Genomic DNA, 24473 nt, shown 5'->3' with positions numbered 1-24473 from the left:
CTGAGTCATTAAAATCCTCTGAAAGAGTGGATGATAAAATAATTAGAAAATTGTGCGGGAGTGTTATCATATTAGATAAAGACAACAGAAAGTTAAAGTTTTCTGATCAAAATGATCTAAAAAATAAAATTGATAACCATAAAAGCTATTCATTTGATATTCCGTATGAAATTATAAAACAAGAATTAAAAGAACGGGTTGAAAAAGAACCAATAAAGCTTCATATTAATTTTGGCAACATTGATCCTGTCAAAAAACCAGAAAATTTAATCAAAAAATTAATCATGTTATTTAAGCAATATAAATCCCAAAAAGTTATCAAGATAGATGATAGTATGATCGGTCATGGAAAAACGCTAACTATTGGTGATATAAAAAATATTGGAAAACTCATTGGAAGTTTGCTAATTTTTGATCAGAAAGCAAAAATGCTGAGGTTTGTGAACGATAAAAGTTTGAGTGGTGAGGCTCTGCAATTTATGGAAAATTTAAAAACTGCTGCCAAATCAGATAGTCTGGCGGTTGATGATTATAGATTTGATATTAAAGTGAAGAATTTCCCTAGAGATTCGTTGGTTATTGAAGATGATGATAAAGCTAATGTTAAAGAATTCTTGAGTAAGTTGGAATTTTTTGTGGGTCAACCCAGTGAAGTAGAGTTGCAGAAGATTATTAAAGATGAGATGAGAGTTTCGTTTCAGTTAACTAAAGATGAAACTGAAGACAGTTTTCTCAAGATAAGAAATAAAGCCCTAGATTATTGGAGAAAAGAAGGGAAAAAAATGTATTTAAAAAAGGATGATGATTTCCTTAAAGATATAGTTAGGTTTAATATTAAATTTGATGTAAAAGAGCCTATACTTTTATTTACTGGGAGAGTTGAGATGCGACAAGAGTTGCATAGGATATTACAAGATGAAAGTATTAAGATACCGCGGGTTGCTTCCATAGCTGGTCTTGGGGGTACAGGGAAAAGCAGTTTAGTCAGAAAATATGTAAGTGAACATAGTGATGAATATAATGGTAATATAATTTGGATAAATGCTCAAAACTATCAGACTCTATTTGAGTCATTTTATAGATTGGCTAGGGATAACTTACAAATTAATGTCAAGTGTTTAGAGGGAGAGCAAAGGGATATAAAATCTATCGTTGGAGACGTATATGCTTTTTTTGCTAATAGAAAGAGCCTTTTTATTTTTGATAATGCCGAAAAGCTTGGAATGCAAAATGATGATGAAGGTATACGTAATTTTTTACCGTCATCTAATGATAACAAACCTTATGTTCTTATTACCTCACGTAATCAGAAATGGGGAGATAGAAAAGTCATATCATTGGGCCCATTTACTTCAGACGAAGCTGCCAGATTCATTTGCACAGCACTAAATATAAATAGTGGTTCACAAGAAAAGCAAATTAAAGAATTAACAGAAATATTACAGTATTTTCCTTTGGCCTTGCAACAAGCGATTGCATACATAAAACAAAGCGATGAAGAAATAAAAAGCGTATATTCAGATAAAGGATTTGAGATTGATGACTATCTTGAAGAGTATAAAAAGAAAGCGAAAGCATTACTTAACTTTCCATTTCCAGATGATAGCGATAATCAATACACTAAAACAACGTTTACAACTTGGCACACCACCATTCATAAAATAGCAGGTAGCAAGAAATCTGGGAAAAATGCTTTAGAAATACTAAATGTCATAGCATATTGTCTACCATACAACATTCCTAGTAAAATGTTTTTAAAGATAGAAAAAAATACAAGAAAATTAGGGGCTGCTGTTCAGTTATTAAAGAAGTATTCTATGGTAGACTTAGAAAATGGTGAATTAAGTGTGCATAGATTAGTACAGCACGTAACAAGAATAAATCTTAGAGATCAAAAGAGAGAAAAGGATACACTGAAAAAAGCTGTTAAGCTATTTCATGATGGTAGTAAACAAATCGACCTATTTGCCAATAATCTTCGAGTAATTAACGTAGATCATGCTTTGTCTATTTGGAGTTACATAGATAAATACAAAGATTTGGTGAGAGAATTTTGTAGTTTACCGACTTTAATTGTTAGTCAGCTACACGCAGATTTAAGATTTGAAGAAGCTCACTCGTTTGGGAGCAATGTATTAAAATTATTTAAAAAAATATTGGGCAACAATGATATCGCTGTTCTGTCAATAATGAATAAGGTAGCGTCTGTATTATATGATCAAGGTAAAGATGTTGATTCATTAAATATTTATCGAGAGTTAGAGAAGAAATCATACATCATTAATAACTTAATACGAGGGAGGTGTATGTTTTTTGAAATCAATATAGGACTAATACTGGACAGACAGGGCAAGCATGCCGAAGCATTAGAAATATTTGAAAAATTGAAAACTCAGGCCAAAATAGATGATGGCAAAATAAATCATAATATAGGTATAGTATTAGCAAACCTAGGCAGACTTGATGAAAGTTTGGACATGTTGAGGGTCGCTCTTAAGAAAAAAGAAGAGATGCCAGATCCTGATTATGAAAGTATTTTAAATACAAAAAGTAACATTTCGGCATTTTTACAAAGGCAGGGTAAATATGAAGAAGCACTTGAAATGGCGTGGGAAGTTTATGATGAAAGGAAAAAAATACTTGGGGAAGGGCATCCAGATACTTTAACCACTTATTGTAATATTGCTTTTGTACTTAAGTACCTAGAAAAATACGAAGAGGCTTTAAGAATTAGCATTGAGGTTAATGAAAAACGGCTAGAGTTACTTCCAAATCATCCACGCACGTTTAAAGGTATGTTACTTACAGCCGAAATATTTGAGGCACAGGGCAATTATGACAAAGCACTTGAAAAGGTTAAAGAGACTTATGAGAAAAGAAATGCGTACCCAAAATATGTGAATCCTTTTGATATTTTTAAAATTTGGTATCGCTTGGCTGTAGCACTTGTTAGCCTACGAATTTATGATAAGGCTCTGAAAGAACTTTATAGGATTCACGAAGAAAAAAAAATATTGAAACTAAGTGATCTGCAAATTTTAGATACTGATAGCTTAATAAGTAAAGTACTTCAAGCACAGAATGAAGGTAGACTGGAAGAAGATAAAGGTGTTACACCATTACACCTTGCAGCACAAAATGGGCAAGTGAATATTGTTAATAATTTATTAAATCAGGGGGCTGCGGTTGATGCTATTGATTATGAGAAAGGTGTTACATCATTACAACTTGCATCACAAAATGGTCATGTGAATGTTGTAAATACTTTAATAAATAGAGGTGCTCAAGTTAATTATAAAGATAAAATGGGCTGGATGGCAGTGCACTTTGCAGCGCGAGGAGGGCATTTACAGGTTATCAATGATTTATTAAATCAAGGGGCTGCAGTTGACGCTATTGATTATGAGAAAGTGTTTACACCATTACACATTGCAGCACAAAATGGGCAAGTTAATATTGTTAATACTTTAATAGATCGGGGAGCTGATGTTAATTCTAAAAATAAAATGGACTCGACGCCATTGCACTCAGCAGCGCAGGAAGGGCACTTGAACGTTATCTTGGCTTTATTAAATCGAGGTGCTGAAATTAATGTTAGAATTATTGATTCCGGTGTTACACCATTACAACTTGCATCACAAAATGGTCATGTGAATGTTGTTAATAATTTATTAAATCAGGGGGCTGCGGTTGATGCTATTGATTATGAGAAAGGTGTTACATCATTACAACTTGCATCACAAAATGGTCATGTGAATGTTGTAAATACTTTATTAAACAGAGGTGCTCAAGTTAATTATAAGGATAAAGTGGGCTGGATGCCAGTGCACTTAGCAGCGTATGGAGGGCATTTACAGGTTATCACTGCTTTATTGAATAAAGGGGCTGAAATTAATGTTAGGACTATTGATTATGGTGATACACCATTAGATCTTGCAGCACAAAGTAGTGCCAATGATGTTGCTCAGATCCTACAGCTAACTAAAGATTTATTTACCACTATGGAAAATAAAAACTTAAGCGAAAGTGACAAAGTGAACAAGCTTAAAAAGCATATAGAAAAGGGAGCAATTCTTGGTGCTGTCAACGATGGTTTTACGACATTACGCGTTGCTATTAAATATAATTTTGAACAAATTGTTGAACTTTTATTAGAAAAAGGAGCTGATGCCACTAAGGTGACTCCTGGTAAGGGTAATACAGCATTACACATTGCTATTTTGAAGGGTAACAAGGAAATTGTTGAACTTATATTAAAGCATGTTAGCGAAGTAGTTGGTTCTAATGAATTAAATAAGTTTATTAATACTCAGACCACTATTAAAGGTACTGCATCAATTCATATTGCAGCTCAAAATGGCTGTTTGGAAGTTGTAAAATCTTTGTTGAAATATGGTGCAATTTATAACATTAAGAATAAGGAAGGTAAAACACCTATTGAACTTTCTAGCGACGTTGATATTATTAACCTATTGACATTAGTAGAAAAACTGTTTGAGAGTGCAAGAACGGGTGATTCAGAGGTTATTAGTAAAAAGCTAAAAGTAGTAAAACCGGATGAATTTGAGGCTATAACAAATGCTTGCAATGATGAAAGCTTAACACTAGTGTTGTTTGCAAAAGCCAATGGCCACACACACCTTGCAAGTCAAGTGAGTGCTTTGGTGTTACAGTTATCTCAAATGGACTTACGTTCACAAGACGTGGAACCCGGAGTAAGTGGTTTGGAGCAAAGAGTATCTCGAATGAAACTCTAATGATTAAAGTGTCCAGATTAAAAAAAAAATGTATCAAAACTTGGTTATAAATACGTACGATTTTAGAGGGTTTTAAAAATGTGCTAAATAATACAATAAAGAATTAGAAAGGGTTTGAAAAAAGATAAAGATCTGGTGTCTGCATTTGTTGATGTTAATCTAAGAGTTAAGAGAAATACGCTACTTCATTGTAATAATATAGTGTGGAAATTACTAAAGAGCTTATGTTACATGGTGCTGAACACACAAAAGATGATTGTGTGTAAGAGTTTTCAAATGAGTATAGAATAAATAAGAAATAGCCCTTCACTATATTCATTTGTTACAAAAAATGTCAACAGACACGTTCAGCATACATTATCAGTTCTTTTGGAACTGTATTAGCGAAAATCCAAAATTAAAATTCTGATTGAGAGCCAATGTTTAAACAAACGCCAAAAATATCTGTTACATTTTGTGCAGGGATCAAATAAAACCAATACATTTATATACATACAATAAGGATAAGAAATGTTTATATTTTTATTTAATATGTTTAGTTTCATAGCATGAATTATAAATAAAGGGTGTTTTTTCAGGAGGTTTGTTTTTTAAATTGATATAAATCACATTTTTTTAAAAAATTTATCATGTAAATTGCTGTTTTGGTAGAAAAATCTCTGGCATTTATGATTTGAAAAAGATTTCTGGCATATAGTCACAATGGCCACTTTTTTCATAGGCCCATTAGCCAGTCCTTTTTTCTCAATTTTTTGATCATACTAGATCTATAATCCTTGAAAAATGGGTTTGAAAAAAAGACATTCTGGTACATTTGAAGACATGGTAAATCAGTGAAAGTCCTAAATTCTTCATTTCAATACAAAAAATGACACTTTAGTCGACTAAAAGTGACATTTTATACGCCGTCGGCTTTTTTGAGATATTTTTCTCAAAATTTCTCCTGGTGTCAACATTACGACCATGAATGCCATTGGATTATTGGATTATTGGATTAAAACGGGGAGTGTCCTATTTAAACAGTAAATTTTAATATAGTTACTCGTTGCTCAAGTTTTCATAACTTATTGCAAGACGCCCGTGTGTGTATTGAATACACGAGAATAGTCTTTTATCCAAAAATGTTTCTAAGGCATGGATTGTCATCGCATGCCCGTTTGAAAAACGTTACCAATTTGAATACACTCGGTGCATGAATCAAAGGGTAGGATCTCCAGCCGGTGAAGTCAGCCCGTATGGTATCCAACATTGGACATCTATCTATGAGGTGGGCAGTGGTTTCCCCTTCTCCACCACACAGTCTACAGTCCGGGTCGTCTCTGAGATTTAGATTTCTCATATGAGAATTGACCCTGGCGTGCCCGGTAAGTAAACCAATTACCATCCGGAGTTCTTCCTTGGGCAATTTGGCTAATTCCACCGTGAGTTTTGAACATGTAAAAATTTAAATGGAATTTTCAATCTATGCTAATCAAACATTATTTTTTGTTTAAACTCCATGACAAATTGAAGTGATACGATAATTAGTTGATAAGACCAGATTATGAGATCAATGAGATTGTACGCTCACTCTACGAAGGAAGAAAATGCTGATTAAAACTATTGGCGCAGTAAGTGAGTCATTTATGATTGATATGAAAATATAAAAAGCGAGCAGAACAAAACTGAACTAATGTTATACAATACAATATTATACGCACACCTGCATGAAAATCATAAACGGCAATTTTGCTTATATCGTTTTTACATCACTTTTTTATTGTTTGATTTCATCTTCTAATCTTTCATCTTATTCGTATGTTCAGCTTCTTTCATTTTATAAAAACGCGGTTACTCTGTGTAAAAAACAGCAAATTTTCAATAAATGAATTTGAAGAAAAACTCCCTAAAATGTCCAAAAAGTCTAAATGATGAAAGCTTGGAAAGAAGTGGTATTGGCAGTTCCAAATTCGACAACGTTCGACACTTGAATTATTGCGATACATCATTCATAAAATAAAAAAATCATTTGTATAATGAATGCACTAGTGTGTATATTTCATACAGATTTTTTATTTGCAAAATAAATTTTTGTGGAATTATGGTTAATCAACTTTTGCTCTTATTTGCTGTCATTGTAATAAACTCATAATTGTCAATAATAATTAAGCCAAAGTAAAGAGCAGAATATTTATCAGTGAATTGACATGTTTAGTTAATTTCTATACAAGGGATAATTGGAAAAAGTTTAAATCAGGTTGTGTGTGTATATGTGAGATCGAGAGCGGTCATAGACGCGTTTTGAATCTATATGATGGTTTGCTGAAACAAAATTTAAGTTATTGTCAAATGTCATGTTGTAGCAACAAGTTAAACAAGCGGTTAGTAAATAAAAATGAAATTTTATCAAAGTCTGGCGATTGCTTCAGTGACAGTTTTATATTTACAAAATGGGTAAGTAAAATATAATTCCGCATACAAGGGTACTGATATCAATTCGGTTGCCGTTCAAAATAATAAACAAATTTCCAAATAAAAACAAAGGTTTTATTGTTAACAACATTTCAAAATTAAATCCACAAAATAAAACGAAATAGTTAAAGGTCCAACTAAAATTCAAGAAATGTCGATATAAATTCAAATTTTCTTTGAGTTTTGGTTGTCCCATTCTCTGGCTAAATGTTACATAAAACACGAAAAAAATATGAAAGTACTGCTCAAAAGTAATCACTTCGTAAACTGAGCAACCTGATTGATGCTAATAACGAACCGGAATCCTGTTTTATTTTTTGTTGTTTTTGCTAATACTAATCATTTCATTCAAATTCATATATTCAGTGAATAAGTCTAAAAGTAGAGTTTATGGTTTACCGAAAATATTAAAAACTCTCACAAAGTGAATTTAATTGGCGACAAAATGGAGAAATTAAATCTAAGCAGCTGTCATTGAAAAAATAAATAGCACTTATTATTCATTTAAGGCAGATAGCATCATTCGGGACAGTCGAAACTAAAAAAATATTGTTGTTATGTCTGTCGACCGCTGATAAATTGAGTTCGAAATGAATCCGGTCTTGTTGAATCAAATATTTTTAATAATTATAATATATCGCCAAAATCTTGCTGTCTTTATTTAATTCATATTAAGCAGTCTCACCATCATTAAAATCCGCATCTTTTTTACAATTCAGTACAATTGAATTCTTAGACCAATTTTTGCTCACAAGAAATTTGTTTAAGAAAAACTGTTGAAAACAACCATAGATTGGACTAATAATTATAATATATTAAACATTTTATTAACGAACTACTCCCTGTATTAATCATTCTTAGCTAATTATATGTTAATATATTCATAGCTCAGAATACTTATAATAAAAAGGCTTAAGGTTTATTCTGATTAATTGAAGTTAATTGATTGGAAGTAAGAACAAGAGTAAAGTGTATTTTAATTGATTATCGAATTAACCGTGAATATTAATTGTGTATGAATATGATGTGTGGTGAATACATGATTGACATGCACGTGGATACATATTGTGTTGATGGTGATTTATTGTGCATGAATTATTATATGAATGTGTTATCTGTTATGTATTTTAATGTGAATGCGATCATAATATAGGTGTGAATATAGAGCATGTCTACAAAATCTATTATTGAATTTCTAGTAATTCAATTTATTACTTTTTCATATGATAACTCATTTATCTCAGCGAAACTTTACTATCATAAGGAAATTTCACAAAAGGTGCTATGTAGCAGCAGAAAGACAGACAAAAACACAATTGTTTTCTTTTACTTTTTGTGTGCATCAAACTGAGTCTCCGAGAGTTTCATATAAAGTGGTCATATAGCATCAAAATGACACCTACGTGTGATTTAGATAATAAGGAAAGCGATTTATTTCATTCTGATTGGACTGGGCGATACAGAACATTGAGCAGTATTTGTGAATTTTTCATTGTTATTTCGCAACAGGTGGTGTGAGAAGTTGAATCCAATGTTTCCACCAGATTTTCTATTTGGCGTTGGATCATCAGCGTATCAAGTCGAAGGTGGATGGAATAAACATGGCAAAGGAGAATCAATTTGGGATGTTTTGACCCATCAATATCCGGAGAAAATGAAAGATAAAAGTAATGCTGATGTTACATCCGACAGCTATCACAATGTAAGTTCCATATGTGTACAAAGGGATGTATAGTCAAATGTCCGGTCATGTGAAATTCAAAACTTGGGACTAGGATTAAAAAATTGTACCTAAAATGTACTTAATTGTACCGCAAATCAAATTTCGGGGCACTTCAATTTGCCGCACAACAGGTCAAAACAAAAACTCAAAATATTTTTTTTAAATTTTAATGGCTGATAGTAATTGTACCTACACACTTATATCGCTAGTATTAATTTTTGGCACTTTGGGATTTTTAAATATAATTAATACAAAAGTATTAATAGTTAGTCCCAAGGGATTAAATTATTATTTTATAATTATAAATATATTTTTATTTTAAAATTCATGCACATTCTATAGCCAGCATCAAAAACATCATCTATCCTTTCAACTTCATACGAAAGAATACCAACAATTGTTTGATTACACTCTCTCTCCCTGAAAGTTTCAAGATGATCGGATAGAAAATGTGTATAGCTCCCATACAAAAGTTCCAATATCTGAAGTAAATTTTTTTTTCTTTTTTTTCAAAAAAAGTGAATTTTGTAAAAATGAAATTCTTTGTTTACAATCAGAATTTCATGAAATTTGGCATGCCTTATTTTTTCCGATAGAAAATAACTTTCTGAAATTTTCAAGACGATCGGATAAAAATTGAGTATGGCTCCCATACAAAAATCTCAATATCTGGAGAGAAAACTTTTTTTTTTCGAAAAATGTGTCAACCGACAACAATCGGGTTCGTCGCTTTACATTTTTCTTATTAATAAGTAAAAAAGCAACGCGTTAAAGTGCCAAATCAAATAGCATCGCAAATTGTCGTGCTTTGGCAGGGATTTGTTAATTGAACGAGAGAGAGAGAGAGAGAGAGAGAGAAAGAGAGATAAACAATTTGCTTTCATTTTAGTGGCGTCGTGATGTGGAAATGGTTCGCGAGCTTGGTGTCGATATTTATCGATTTTCAATTTCTTGGACAAGACTTCTTCCAAATGGTTTTGTCACCAATGTTAATAAACATGGAATCGCATACTACAACAATTTGATCAATGAATTATTAAGGTAAAACATTACACTTTTTTCTCGCTTTTCTTTGATACATATTCGTTTTAATTATCCAAAGTATAAAAGAGTTTCATCATTGTAAGGCAATTTGATGAATCGTTTTTGTTATGTTCATTCAATTAAACAGGCATAACATTACACCAATGGTGACAATATACCATTGGGACTTACCTGCGCGTCTACAAGAATTGGGTGGCTGGACAAATCCAGTAATTATTGATTATGTGACTGATTATGCAAAGATTTTATTCGAACAGTTTGGCGATCGTGTTAAGGTGACTTAAACGTGTATTTTTAATGTGCTCAATGAGCAAATTAAAAAATTTCATCATATTTAAAAAAAATCAAACAGATGAAAGTAAAATGTCTCATTTAAGTTTGAATTATTTGCCCATTTTAATTCGAAAGTTGCTTCAACGTTTGTAATAATCTTTTCTTTTGTGATGATAAGATATGGACGACAATCAATGAACCTTGGCACATATGCGAACAAGGGTATGGCGTTGATATTATGGCACCTGCTATGAATTTTCCAGGCATTCCAAGCTACTTGTGCGGACATAATGTGTTAAAGGCACACGCTGAAATTGTTCACTTATACCGAGAACGTTTTCAACCAACTCAAAAAGGTACATTTATTTACGTTACGTCATTTTATAAACTTTATTACTGTGACGTGTCCTTTGCTTTTGATTATTAATTTGCTTCTTTTTGTGCCTAAGTTTTTAATTACATCCCGATCCATTTGGATACATAAACAATTATTTAAAGCAATCCATTCGATCTGAAACTAAATTCTCAATTTTACAACAATGTTCTAAGCAGATTTCAAGATTTCAACGAAATACAGATTTTGAATCGGGAAAGATCCAAACTCAAATAAAAAATAAAATACCGTAAATGCAACTCATATCACTAAAAATTTAAATTATAGACACACAATGTAACAGACAAATTAAGAGAGAAGAAAAATTTGACGACTTTGAGCTTGTTTGAGCGGGTTTAAGCAAAGTGAACGAGTTCACATGATCGCAGACTGTAAACAAAACTCAGAAAAAAATGTATGACATTGCCAAATGATAAGAATGTCAAGGTCATCACAAAACGAACAGTTGTGAATTATTCAAATTTCAAGCATTTTAACAGATGTTTTAGTCATTTTTATATTTAAAGTATACAGATCAAGTTTTTGGAGACATTATATTGAGATATTTTCATCCAGATCTAGTCATATATCGCCAGGAGCTGAAATTGAGTGCAAACAATAGAAGTGATTGTTATGGTTATAAATACAATTACGTTGCTACAATCACTATAACAATCACTTTCATTGTTTTCACTCAATATCAGCTCCTGACGATATCTGGCTGAGCTGGATCATCGGGCTGAAAATATCTCAATATAATGTCTGATTTTTTGTCTAATGAGTGACTTGGTCATAACGAATGCAAATTTTTGTTGTCATATACGATGCCATTTCCCTAATGAATCAAAATCATTTTATTTTAAATAGGAAAAATTGGAATTACAATCGATACGTCATATGCACAGGCCAAAACTGACTCGGACGATGATAAGGTGGCATCGGAACTTGCTCTACAATTTTATGTAAGTAAAAAAAAACAAACAAACAAATAATAGTATTTGTTTAAGGAGAGAGAAAGAGAAAAAATTGTTTCTGCCGGTTTTTGTTTTAGTCGTTGGTTTATACTTCAGCTACTCTGATGGTGAACAAAATTTGTGGACTCACTTAAATCTATTAAATGCGAACAAAAAATCAACCGACCTTTTGAAATAAAACTTGAAATGAAAACTGACTAGTCGGCGACAACAACAAGAAAAAGAAGAAAATGCCGACCATTCAGGAGAAGAAAAAAGCGACAAATTTTCACAAAGTTTTACTAACAGTTCACCTGAGATATATTCAGTCCATTTAATTAGTTAATTTAAAATTAAATTAAACACGACGATAGTTACATAAACGGTGCGTTTATTTATTTACAATTTAAGTTAAAAATATGGTAAAGCAAATGAAACTAATGTCACTCGATTTGGTTTTTTTTTTACAGCTTGGTTGGTTTGCTCATCCGATTTTCTCGAAGAACGGTAATTATCCTCAAGTGATGATTGATCGAATTGATGCCAATAGTAAACAACAAGGTTTTCCACGATCACGTTTACCAAAATTCACGCCCGAAGAGATTAAACGAATTCGGGGCACATCCGATTTCTTTGGCATCAATTCTTATACAACCGTTTTAGTGACACGTAACGATTGCAATAATTCAGCCAATTTCCCAATACCGAGCTTCAATCATGATATGGACGTTGTTGAATCGTTCGACGAAAATTGGACAAAATCCGCATCATTTTGGTTGCATGTAAGTTTTCCATTCTCTCAATTTGATATATTCGTGTTTCATTTTGTACTTCGAATGTTCAGTGTTTTATTTTTTTAAAATTCGATATAGCCTGTTCCTTCCGGCATGTACAATTTGCTGATGTGGATCAATAAAGAGTACGACAATCCGCCAGTGATTATAACCGAAAATGGTGTTAGCGACAATAATGGAGTAAACGATACGGATCGTGTCACATATTTTAATTCATACTTAGCTTCCATTTTGGATGCAATGGTAAAAACGATCACATTTTCAATGATAAATTTGCAAACGTAATAAATTCATTTTTTAGAAGGATGGTTGCAAAATTATGGGCTATATTGCATGGAGCTTGATGGACAGCTTTGAATGGACAGCTGGTTTCTCGTTAGTATTTTCATGTTTCATTCGAAAAATAAATTGAAATACGGCAACTTATATTCATCGATTTCGCTTATTTTTTATGAATTTATAGTGAACAATTTGGATTGTACCACGTTGACTTTTCCAGTCCGAACAAAACACGAACACCAAAAGCATCGGCTAAAATGTTTGCCCGTATCGTTCGACATCATGCTATTGATTGGAAAGGTCCAGATCGTCCAGAGCCAAGCATCATCAAACATCCAAGTATTATCCATGAACAAATTATCAACAATTCATCAAAGAGCTCATCACGTGCCAAGATTGTATTAACCAAAAAATTTGAAGTACATGATTGATTCTTCGAAACTGTCCTATTTGACCATATTCTCAAAACGATTCAATAAACATAATGAAAAATTAATTCCCAGTCATTTCAATTCATTTTCATAGCTATTTGGTCCGTGATTACGATACGGGCTTATAAAATCGATTTTAATCATTTGTATTACAGAATTTTAATTAATATTTGTGCTTTAGCGTTAAAACGGTATGTCAGCAAACGTTTAGCTGCTACAACCGTTGAAAAAAGTGAAAATAATCACATTGAAACGGGCAACATAAATGAAGTGTTGACACCAAAAATGGTGGAAGGACCATTGAATGGAGGAATCAACGAAATCGTCGAATGTTTCTTGCGCTTTGAGAAAAGGGAGACACAGAAAAAAATACACATTTTTCCGTTATCAAATCCAAAGGAATATTGCGGTATATTGTTTGCATAAAAATCATTGGACCCACAAATTTACTCAAATTTAGAGTATTAAAGTTGGTTTTTAAGCGAGACTTCATGTGGATTAAGTCAGAGCGTATCATTTTTATTCATATCCACTTTTAACTTCATAATTTATATTGCAAAAAAAAAAAAGATATTCAAGTTCAGAATTGAAAACTGTTCCATTGCATCTAGGGGTAGACACCTATGAATCCAGTGTGAATTATTTGATTTCTATGAAATCTTTGATTCTTGCGATTTCGGTGATTTCTCGATTCCAAACCTCAATATTGGACATAAAATACACTTATATACAAAGCTAATTTCACTGTGGTAGTGTGCGCCTGTAGTAGAAGTCGCACACATAGTGTGTGTGCGGTACAATATACACAACATTTGACAGAAATCAAAGAAATCACAAAAATTGAATTCTGCGATTTTAATGATTTTTGTGATTTCTGTGAGTTTTGATTCCACGTGTCTACCCCCTAGCATTGCATTCGGATCGTAGTGCGGAAGGGGGTTTACCCCCTGAAAAATTTATTATTATTTATTAATCACGTCTAAATTGTACAATTGTATAAATTACTATTTTCTGACATTTGACCCCAGCCAGAAAAAATAAGCTTCATTTCGAATGGTTCGTCACGCAAATCTGTTTGTAAACATCCATCAAAGCAATATAGTTTTTGAGGCATTGTTATCATAATCGGGGTTTTTGCCTTTTTATACTAGTCTTTATATCAGGAATGATTACATTAATATTATCTTCCTCTTCATCGCTTGATAGTAGTATAATAAAAAAAGCCCTTCAATGAACATTTTCATCATTTTGTGGAATTTGGTCTTTTGATTCTATTTTGTAGAAGATCGGTGATTACCCATTAAATCTATGATTATCGTTATCAAATCGTTCGAATAGAATCATTTTTAAGGAACGTGATTTGATTACATGTTTTATAGAGTTTTTTTTGACGGATTATTTAAGAAAGTGGTCAATTGTAATCCAAATAATTGAACAACATAAAAATGAGAATCAATGGAGTTCGATCAGTTCGGTTTTGACTTCCAATTGAAATCGATTAAAATGAAATTTGTATTAACACAGTGTTTCTTAGTAGTTTTGGCTGGTAATTGACTATCTTATTAATTTTTTTTGGGCACTTTTTAATTATAAGCACTTTTTTTTTGCTAATGATTTAATTTTGTAGTAAAACTTACAACAGCCCACAATAATATAACATACCCGCAAGCCCGTCGTGATGAGAGTATCGTCGATGATTTACATGGCTACAAAGTAGCAGACCCATATCGATGGCTTGAAAATTCAAATTCTGAAGAGACAAAACAATTCGTAGGGGATGAAAATAAATTATCTCAATTGTTCTTAGAGAATGACAACACATGGCAGAAAATTAATAAGAAATTAACTTCAATGTGGGATTATCCAAAATATACAACGCCACAACGTTATGGAAAATATTACTATTCCTTTCGCAACACTGGCCTTCAAAATCAAGCGTATGCATTTTGTTACAGAATTGTAAGAAAGCGTGTAAAACATTTACAATATTATTGCAGTGTTATATACCGCCAAAGTTCAATGACTGATGAGCCAACTGTATTTTTGGATCCAAACGCCCTCTCATCTGATGGAACAGCTTCTCTGGATCGCATGGCATTTTCTGAAGATGGGAGTCTTTTAGCGTATGGTCTCAGTGAATCTGGATCCGACTGGATTAAAATTAAATTTCGCGATGTGGAAACCGGTAAAGATTATCCCGATCTCTTGCAACAAGTAAAACTTACATCATTAACTTGGACACACGACAATAAAGGATTGCTCTATTGTGTGAGTTTTTGATTTTTTTTTTTTTTTTTTTTTTTTGAGAAAAGAAGCATTGCTCACTCACTTTTTTTAGCGATTTGATCAAGGTGGAAATGGATCTGAAACCGATTCCAGTAAAAATCAAAAATTGTATTACCATTTAGTTGGTGAACCGCAAGAAAATGATGTGCTTGTGGCTGAATTTCCAGAGAATCCATTGTGGTTGATGTATGTAAATGAAAGTGAACTGAACAATTTCGAGATAAAGAATACATTTTCACTTTAAACACTTCAGATCAGCTCAAATCACATATTGTGGCAAATATTTGATTGTGACAGCTTCATTTAGCAGCAATCAGTACTTATACTTTGCAGATTTGGAGAAAAATGATCCAGTTACTGGCAAAATTCAACTCACACAATTTATTTTCAAACCAGATGTTGAATTTTATGTAAGAAAATCACTATCGACTTGATGTGAGCCATTTTTTATTCAAAAATTCGCCTTTTGTTTGTTTTGAACATTAATTTTAGTATGTAGCCAATATTGGATCGAAAGCAGTGTTCCGTACAAATGAAAATGCAACAAATTATCGCCTCGTTGTAATCGATTTCGAAAACTTTGCACAAGAACATTGGACAACGCTAGTTGAGGTAAGATTTTGATGAAAACATATTGCTAGTAACAAAACAAATCGTTTAAGTCGTTGGTTCCATGACTTTTCTATATGTAAAAGTAATAAACTAAAAATTTGGGTTAACAGGAAGATCAAAATGATATGTTGAGATGGGCTCAGGTGGTAAATAAGGATAAAATCGTTGTATCTTATATTCATGATGTAAAGGTGAATGAGTTCTCGGATAAATCACAAAATTTCTTTGTATATTTCAAATAAATCGTCTTTTTGCATTCCTTTTAGAGCGTATTGCGAGTGTATTCCTTACAAAGTGGCGCTTTGATTCGAACGCTTCCTCTTGAGATCGGTCAAGTCGTTGGCTTCACCGGACATTATAAGTATTCAGAAATCTTCTATAAAATGATATCATTTTTAACGCCTGGCACAGTTTATCGCTATGATTTTGCAAAACCAAATGCTGAACCGGAATATTTGTATGAAGATAAATTAAATTTGGAGGGTTTCGACAAGAAAAACTTTAAAATTGAACAAAAATTTTATCCAAGTCGTGATGGTACAATCATTCCTATGTATATTATACAGAAAAAACTCAATCTATTGAACTCAAGCCGACCGACTGTACTATTCGGCTATGGTGGTTTAAATTTTCCATTGATGCCTTCGTTTAGAATACATTTCTTATTCTTTATGAATGAATTCGATGGTATTGTAGCAATTGCAAATATTCGTGGCGGTAGTGAGTACGGAAAAAAATGGCACGATGGTGGTCGTTTACTGAACAAGCAAAATGTATTCGATGATTTCCAGGCAGCGGCTATGTATTTAGTTGAACACAAATATACCGTACATGAAAAGATTGCCATTAAAGGAGCTTCAAACGGTGGACTTCTCGTCGGAGCTTGTATCACACAGAGACCCGAATTATTTGGTGCGGCGGTAGCTCAAGTGGGTGTCCTGGATATGCTGCGTTATCATAAGTTTACCATTGGACATGCATGGATTTCTGACTTCGGCAACCCTGACGAAAAGATTCACTTTGAAAACCTATACAAATATTCACCGTTACATAATGTTCGATCACCGAACAGCACCGCAAATCAATTCCCATCAACATTGATTCAGACAGGCGATCATGATAACCGCGTTAGCCCATTACATTCGTTAAAGTTCACAGCTGAACTACAATACAAAGTAAAAAATAATCAATTCCAAAAGAATCCAATTTTGTTGAGAGTATACAACAAAGCTGGCCATGGCGAAGGTAAGCCAACATCCAAAGAAATCGATGAGGAAACAGATGTCTACACATTTTTATATAAAACTCTTAACATCAAAACTGAATTGTAATCATTACCCATAAAATTGATGTTCAGTTAAAAGCAACTATGATCAAAAAATGATCGGTAACACAATTTAATAAATTATGAACAAATGATATTTATATAATATGTATTTTATTTAAAACAATTATCACAGAAAACTTCATATGTTTCGAATGAAATGTAACTTATTTTACTCCCTGGCACTTTTCTTTAGCACTAGACAAAGTCTTGAATATTAAAATAATAGAAAAATATGCGGACTTTATCACAACACATCAGCTATATACACTGTTAACACATAAACAAAGTTCTCTTCTTTTCCTATTGATAAGAAATTCATTCAACAAATTATCATAAGCATATTGATGATTCATCAAGTGAACAATGTTTTTTCGTTGTTTATTGTTTATAATAAACTCCGTAATAATTTCATACAAATACGATTGACGCCCTCACACGTTAGCTGATATTTTAAAGTCAACAATTATAATGTTATCATTTTTTTCTCATTTGAATTTTTGTCTCTCTTTTTTTAAATCCCCTGGGAGTAGGCAATTGAAAAAAAAACTCTCGTAAATTCTAATTATTACCGGGGTTAGAATAGCATTCTTTACTCAATATCAGCTGAACCACTCCGTAAAAACTAATTTGGACGCAGAAAAATACATCTGCTGCCGTGACATCCACTCTGTGTTTTATTTTTTTTGCATTTTTAGGATTAGTCAATTGATTATCATTATGTCGAAACGTAGAAACGTGCTCTTTGTTTCTATGTTATCTGTGAAATCAATGTTTTGGTGGTGCGACACAATTTCGTTCATTCTTTGCTATATAAAGCAGACTGTCAGCTGACAGTTCATTGTGAGACTAAATCGAGAAAGGATGAAGTTAATCGTCTGTGCTCTTTTCGAATTTTCGAGAACAATCAAAACCATTGTTTAAACTGCAGTAAAACTGCTATAAACAAAGAAAATGATAATTTTTTTTGTCAAATTTCTGTTTTCGAGTACAACCGTGTTTAAAATTAAACAACCGATTTACATCCAGTTGTCAAATGACCGGAAAATGAAAGCCTGAACCCTACTGAATGTATTTTAATTCATAAATAAAATCTTTTTTTTTTTTAAATTATATATTTTAGACAATAATTTATACACCATGCCTAAAGGCAGGGCTATGCACTAGAGAGTTAATTAATGTGCATTTTTACATTCTAAATTATTCGGGATTAAATAACATAAAACTTTAGCATTACTGGTAATATGTTACTGTCAAATGAAAAATTTAATGAAATTCTGACAATTCTTTTTGTGCCGAAATAAGTAATTCACATATTACAAGTCAGGGTAATCAAGACAATGTTCATGTGTATTTTTAAAATAATTCACTTTCGACTGTAATAATAAAAAAATCGCTTACAAAAACGACAAAATGAAGGAATAATAATTTTTTCTGCGTACATTTTTTTGTCACATATTCACCCAAATGTTTGGCGCGTGTGATTGAGATTATTTTTATACTTGCATTTGCACACAATAGCGGAAACAGTGAAAACCATTCGAAAAAAATTATCAATAACGATCAGCAATCAAATCGAATCAGTGAAGTTTATACAAAAAATCGTCTTATTTTTATATATAGTAAGTTTTGAAATCATTTTTTTTGGTGGAGTATCTAAAAAATTATTGTTGTTGTTGAGTTTCTAAACATTAATGTTGATATATTTGTATTTTTTGTTTGAAATTGAGCATGATTTATAATAATAATAAAAATAAAAGAAGAAAAATATTCAACAACAGAAAAAAACTTTATTGCATTTATATTTTTTGCTTAAACATAAATAATGAAATCCAACGAACAGATTTTCGTTCAGAAAAAATAGATGAAATGGTTTGCCTATCGAGAGATGGATTAAATAATAAAATGATATTTATTTGTTAAAGTTTATGTCTTTGTGTATTTGATGACGATCGACTATGGTTGAGGCATTGATTCAATTTGAATGTTGAACGGTGACGATGAACAGGCAATGGTACAACCAGTTATAAAATCAAGCGTTGATTTTAGTTCGTGGTTGGTTGGTCAATAAGTGTCAGAGTGACGTGCATCGCATCATATGATGATCTCTTCCATTTTCTATCCAAGCGATCCAGTAGCAGGTCGTAATCAAACCGATCAATCATTTGGAACTGAAATTTTTTCAGTGACGCATACCTGGCCATGAATTCGATCGCTTCGTCGGGCGTGAATCTGTGCAAATTCAATTCGATTTGTGTCAATGTTTGCGTCACTTCTGGCAATCTCCATTTAATGTCATTTTGTCTTTCATCATCAACTACAAGTTTAATTAACTTCGGGTGTTTTTTTGATAAAGTCCATTAAACTTTCCTTCACCCAAAGATTGCATGCTTTTATCGAAAATTCTTCGAGCTGATTCGACACCAATGGAATTTTTGGCATCCGTGCCGGGTTCATTGACCCTGAACGAATATCAACTTTCAATCGTTTTATATTCAACGAAATAGTGCCAGTGTTGAGTTGCAAAGATTTCGGGCTTTGGAGTTGAATGCCAAGAAACTCAATATGTTGCAAATGTTTGCGAACGCTTTGTATAAATGAAATGTTCAATAATTCACCGCCAATTTCCAATTCACGTAGCGCTGGATTCAATCGTATGCAAGTGGCTATGTTGTTGGGTTGAAAGAATGTGTCGCTTTGATGTGTGTCAACATCTACGATGCACAAATTCTCCAAATGGGAAAAATTCATTTCAATGCATTTGCGTGTTGCTATCGTATTCGAACCGGAGAACTTGAGACGTTTCATTTTCGGAAATTTTTCGTTGAAATTTGTTATTTCATCTTCGAGATAGCAACTGGAAAATGCAAGCGACCACACATTTGGAAATGGTTTTGTTAAATTCTTCATAGCGCCCTTCATCGACCAACAGAACACAATTTCTTTCACATAATCAGAACAATACTGATTGATATACAAATCAATCTCATCACGAATTGGCATCGTATCGTAATTGATGCATAATTTGTTGATCAAGTGACCAAAGGTGCGTAAGCACTTCAAATATATTTTCAATTTTCGGATGTAAATATCGTTTTCGAATGTATCGATGGAAAAAGCGGAAGATCCACGTTCTATGTATGTATATCGTAAATGAAACTGTTTCTTTCCAAAATTACTGCTGAATGGATAATTTGCAGCTGAGTGAAATTTCTTGCACGTACCGGCTACGTTTAATAGATCATTCAAATTCAAAAATTTGAAAATATGCTCCAGGCAATTGTTGTTCAAATCAGTGATTTCAATACTTTTCGTCGACAATCTCATTCTTTTGCTTTGACTGGTGACGTCTTCGTCGACTTGATCTTGTCCACAAGATGTACTCGGCCCTGCAACCTCCGAAGACATTTTCGATATTTCAGATGATTCGTTGCTATAAAATAAAATACAAAAAAAAAACATTAGCCAAAATATCAACGAAATACTATTTGTAACAAAGCATCGTTTTGCTTTAACGATACGCTAAACAACAACACTAATAATGTAGAATTGAAATACAATGAAACATCTGTTTTGCGAATTTGTTGAAAAGAAACGAGTGACAAGTAACACATGAGAACGTTTGCTTACGTTTTGCATTCACACTCTTCGCATTGCAAAGTGAGGCTCACACAGACACATCGGTTTCGTATATTGCTATCGTCTGGTATTCGTGTACCATAAACATGTGAGAAAAATGCAACGCACAAACACTCTTTAAAAAAATACTACATAGAACGCTGTGCTCTCGCATTTATACTATGAATTCAGAATTCATATGGCTACCGAGATTTTATTTTCACCAAAAAAAAATGTAAAGGTGTGATAAAAATACTTACATTTTAAAAAACACGCTAATAACGAACACAAATGCACTTTTTCGGTTCAATCAAACCAAAAAATAAATGTTAATTTCTAAGTTATTTTCTTTCAATATTTTTGCCGAACAATTCTTGACATGAATGATGCATAAACAATAAAAACGAATGTATGAGCATTACAAGTATGAACGTTGCATTAGACAACGAAATGTCAGGGTTGTCCCTTTTTCACTCACTTGCATTTCTATCGGTTCGCGTTGTTTTCAAACTAACTATTCAAATGTCGATTTGCATGCCTTTTTTTTTCATCACCAATAAGATTCATTATTTTCAATTTTTATGAAAAATAAATTTTGTCAAATTCGATAAATGATAAATAATCAAAAGGTCATGGGTATGGCATGCTATGTAAAATGTTGGCGAACAAAAACCTTACAAATTTGTCGGAATAAACCTTATGTCTATGAACAAAATTACACAAATATGAGATAGACAATACGAAATTTGTAATTCAGATTCTATCCGATAGATGGCGTTACGGTTTGGCACGTCGCCATGTCTCTCATATACATGCCATTCCCTTGCAAAAGGTTTTCATTTTTAGTTTAATAAAGTAATTAATAGCAACAGAAACTGAATTCACTTTTTGCAACACACCGAATTCCGAATGATCATTATCAAGCAAGTAAGGTATTAAAATGGTCCGGGTTTATCGTCATCGACTTTCACGCATTTTTTCGGAGATGAACATTAAATAAGATGAAATATATTTTGTTGTTTGTGAATCATACTCTGTATATTACGTTCGTAGACATTAATATATGTGGCCCGATGGCGATCAGGTCGTTTTGATTTTTTTTTTTCAAAGAATGATATTTCGTTCGATTCTTCTTTATGAACATTTCCAAAAACACTTTCTCTTTTCCGGTAAGCATGTAGCAAAAAAACCAGCAATATGTGCATGCAGACAATTAACGTGCTGAATGATCACGTCGATGAAAAGAAACAAAGAAGAAACAATAATCAATTTGAATATTATATATCTGTGCATTGCTTACATAATACCTGAAGTTTCTGTTGTTGCAAAGATGCAAAGATGCAGATTCATGTTGAAAATGTATAAAAAACGAGTTTGTTGATAAAAATGATGTTGCCAGACATACATACCGTTTATCACGCACACTAAAACTAATCTCAAGAAGAATATCTTTTTTATTAATGAAAGTATTTGTTTTATTTACTTAAATACATTTATTTTATAAAAAAAATATACAATCTTTTTATTGGTTCGTTTTTCTTTGTGGAATTCTTTTTTTTTTATCAAAATTTAATATCGATGAGTATAAAAAAAATATCGCATATCTGTTGACATAACTTTCGGTTTTTATCCGAATATGTTGAAAATAAAAAATAAAAGTGTTAATAAATAAAACCAGAGGATTCAGGTTCTTCTAATTTGGCTGCATTATTCGGCATTCGGTTTGGTTCTCCATTCGCGTCGTTCGATGCGAATTGGATTTTTGTTGCCAATTTTTAAAAGTAATTCCGGTTTTATGATCACATCTTGCATTTTTAAATCGGTTGTCAATTTAAAACGTCTCAAAATATATGACAATGCTATCTTTAGTGATGCCCACGCATATCGTTTTCCAATACAATTTCCTAAAATATCACCAAATAAATAAGCCAAAATACACATTTAACATATCGAGTTGAATGACTTACTTGGTCCGGCTGAAAATGGCACCGACAGATATGGATGCCAATTTGCACAATTTTCAGGTAAAAATCGTTCTGGATAAAATTCATGCGCATTTTCACCATAGAAACGGGGATTCTTATTCATTCGAAGAACATTCAAGAAAACTTGACTTCCACTCGGTATAATACCACCGCCAATCTCCAAATCACCTGTTGTTTCACGTCCAATGTACGGTGCGATTGGAAAGTGTCGAATCGATTCTTTGATAACAAGTTCCAAAAAGGTCATTCGTGTTAGATGCTCATTTGTCACCGGTTCATCTTGTTCCTCGAATATTTCACGCATTTCTTCGACAACACGCTCCTGATATTCCGGATGAATGGCCAACATCAATGTGATGCCTACAATGAAATGTGCAAAAAAATAAAATCAAATGAAATTGAGCATTAAATCGAATGTTTTGAAAAAAAAAATGAATTCACCGCATATGGTTGTTGCCGATGTATCAACGGATCCAACGAATATTGTGTCCATTTCTTCGCACACATTCTCATCGGTCCATTTATGTTCCTTTTGTAGTTGTAAACATTTTTGCAAATAATTTTGATTATTATTCTCTTTGGCAATTGCAAGTTCATCTTCGCCATGCTCAAGTTTTTCGGCCAAATGCATTAATTTTGTTTCCAATAAGCCACGATTGAAGCGATAAAATGCGAAAAATTTCTCAATATTTCGCTTGTATTCGGCGGTAAATTTATAAATTGGATTCCATAGCCAAACACGTTGAATGCGCAATTGCAAACCTTCCAATATGTATAAAATTAAATCATGAATATATTCGCCGCGTGCATTTTGCATTTGCCAATTTATGCCAAACGATGCACTCATTATTGTTTCAATCGCTGAATTAAACATTGCACGTTGCATATCGACGTTTTGGTTCAATTTTCGCTCCAATAAATCGGCCATTTTTCGCGATTTTTCATTGAAAATCGGCACAAAACTGCTCACCTAAAAATTTAAATTCATTTCATGAAGAAGGTGCGATTGAAAGTAAAATAATGAACAGCTGAATGTCTGTGACAGTTAGAGAATTTATTATCTCGCTCGTTCTTTGCTCATTTCAAAAAAGCAAAAAATGATTTGATGCTTACCATCTTTGGTCCCAACGTTGGATTTAATGCGCGTCGATGTTCTTTCCAAATTTGTGGCTCAGACGTTAAAATACCCGTACGATTGTACAAAAATTGATACGGAAATGCTTTTTTCAAACATTTTTCCGATGTTAAAATCACCTGAAAATCTTCCGGACGCGCGACATGGAATATTAACACCGGCCCAATCCATGCATATGTCACTTCATCCCCGGTGAATGTTTGTAAAATTTCTTCATTATTTTTTCCAATCAATGCCAACGCTCTTCCGAAGACGGGCAAACCCTTTTCATGATGAAATGCCTTCAATTTTGTATTATTCAAATACACTTTCCAACACTCAAATGCAGCCACAACAATTGCAACAACTATTACACTAACTACCAACAGTTCAACGATCATTTTTTTCTTTCTTCTTCTTCTTCTTCTTCTTCTTCTTCTTCTTCTTCTTCTTCTT

General features: G+C 32.6%; 5 protein-coding genes across 5 annotated transcripts; 3 read left to right on the top strand and 2 right to left on the bottom strand.

The window, feature by feature from the left end:
• Positions 1 to 345: 345 nt before the first annotated feature.
• On the top strand, positions 346 to 5256 carry LOC116352218. The gene has a single exon (XM_031784634.1). It carries the CDS (start codon positions 429 to 431, stop codon positions 4755 to 4757), a length of 4329 nt encoding a protein of 1442 aa, XP_031640494.1. The 5' UTR covers positions 346 to 428; the 3' UTR covers positions 4758 to 5256.
• A 1831-nt stretch (positions 5257 to 7087) lies between these two features.
• On the top strand, positions 7088 to 13143 carry LOC116351954 (myrosinase 1-like). The gene is made up of 10 exons (XM_031784140.1): positions 7088 to 7190; positions 8718 to 8910; positions 9821 to 9972; positions 10103 to 10250; positions 10427 to 10604; positions 11489 to 11583; positions 12045 to 12356; positions 12447 to 12611; positions 12670 to 12743; positions 12832 to 13143. The coding sequence occupies exons 1-10, from the start codon at positions 7132 to 7134 to the stop codon at positions 13076 to 13078; spliced, it is 1623 nt and encodes a 540-aa protein (XP_031640000.1). The 5' UTR covers positions 7088 to 7131; the 3' UTR covers positions 13079 to 13143.
• Positions 13144 to 14512: 1369 nt separating this feature from the next.
• Positions 14513 to 17401, top strand: LOC116336847 (prolyl endopeptidase-like). The gene is made up of 8 exons (XM_031761015.1): positions 14513 to 14624; positions 14706 to 15015; positions 15076 to 15346; positions 15417 to 15550; positions 15618 to 15774; positions 15857 to 15976; positions 16087 to 16167; positions 16243 to 17401. The coding sequence occupies exons 1-8, from the start codon at positions 14534 to 14536 to the stop codon at positions 17305 to 17307; spliced, it is 2229 nt and encodes a 742-aa protein (XP_031616875.1). The 5' UTR covers positions 14513 to 14533; the 3' UTR covers positions 17308 to 17401.
• A 1669-nt stretch (positions 17402 to 19070) lies between these two features.
• On the bottom strand, positions 19071 to 20878 carry LOC116337041. Its single transcript, XM_031761327.1, has 2 exons — positions 20859 to 20878; positions 19071 to 20733 (listed from the first exon to the last, which is right to left on the bottom strand). The coding sequence occupies exon 2, from the start codon at positions 20706 to 20708 to the stop codon at positions 19626 to 19628; it is 1083 nt and encodes a 360-aa protein (XP_031617187.1). The 5' UTR covers positions 20709 to 20733; positions 20859 to 20878; the 3' UTR covers positions 19071 to 19625.
• Positions 20879 to 22452: 1574 nt separating this feature from the next.
• Positions 22453 to 24467, bottom strand: LOC116348422 (cytochrome P450 4V2-like). The gene is made up of 4 exons (XM_031779456.1): positions 24017 to 24467; positions 23345 to 23873; positions 22886 to 23263; positions 22453 to 22822 (listed from the first exon to the last, which is right to left on the bottom strand). The coding sequence occupies exons 1-4, from the start codon at positions 24416 to 24418 to the stop codon at positions 22626 to 22628; spliced, it is 1506 nt and encodes a 501-aa protein (XP_031635316.1). The 5' UTR covers positions 24419 to 24467; the 3' UTR covers positions 22453 to 22625.
• Between the last annotated feature and the right edge of the window lie 6 nt (positions 24468 to 24473).

Source organism: Contarinia nasturtii, unplaced genomic scaffold (assembly GCF_009176525.2).
Source record: "Contarinia nasturtii isolate CC-2019 unplaced genomic scaffold, AAFC_CNas_1.1 Cnas_scaffold_78, whole genome shotgun sequence".
In the NCBI taxonomy this organism is placed as follows: domain Eukaryota; kingdom Metazoa; phylum Arthropoda; class Insecta; order Diptera; family Cecidomyiidae; genus Contarinia; species Contarinia nasturtii.
The sequence above is the reverse complement of the archived record's forward strand: the minus strand, read 5'-3'. Positions and strand labels throughout refer to the sequence as shown.

Coding starts and splice junctions, on each gene's coding strand:
- LOC116351954 (XM_031784140.1), top strand. CDS start 7,132: ATGAAATTTTATCAAAGTCTGGCGATTGCTTCAGTGACAGTTTTATAT. Junction 9,973..10,102: donor TTGATCAATGAATTATTAAG/GTAAAACATTAC, acceptor TCAATTAAACAG/GCATAACATTACACCAATGG. Junction 12,357..12,446: donor CCGCATCATTTTGGTTGCAT/GTAAGTTTTCCA, acceptor AATTCGATATAG/CCTGTTCCTTCCGGCATGTA.
- LOC116337041 (XM_031761327.1), bottom strand. CDS start 20,708: ATGTCTTCGGAGGTTGCAGGGCCGAGTACATCTTGTGGACAAGATCAA.
- LOC116348422 (XM_031779456.1), bottom strand. CDS start 24,418: ATGATCGTTGAACTGTTGGTAGTTAGTGTAATAGTTGTTGCAATTGTT. Junction 23,874..24,016: donor CAACGTTGGGACCAAAGATG/GTAAGCATCAAA, acceptor TTAAATTTTTAG/GTGAGCAGTTTTGTGCCGAT. Junction 23,264..23,344: donor ATCGGCAACAACCATATGCG/GTGAATTCATTT, acceptor ATTTCATTGTAG/GCATCACATTGATGTTGGCC.
- LOC116336847 (XM_031761015.1), top strand. CDS start 14,534: ATGGAGTTCGATCAGTTCGGTTTTGACTTCCAATTGAAATCGATTAAA. Junction 15,016..15,075: donor ACTGGCCTTCAAAATCAAGC/GTATGCATTTTG, acceptor ATATTATTGCAG/TGTTATATACCGCCAAAGTT. Junction 15,347..15,416: donor ATAAAGGATTGCTCTATTGT/GTGAGTTTTTGA, acceptor CACTTTTTTTAG/CGATTTGATCAAGGTGGAAA.
- LOC116352218 (XM_031784634.1), top strand. CDS start 429: ATGCTGAGGTTTGTGAACGATAAAAGTTTGAGTGGTGAGGCTCTGCAA.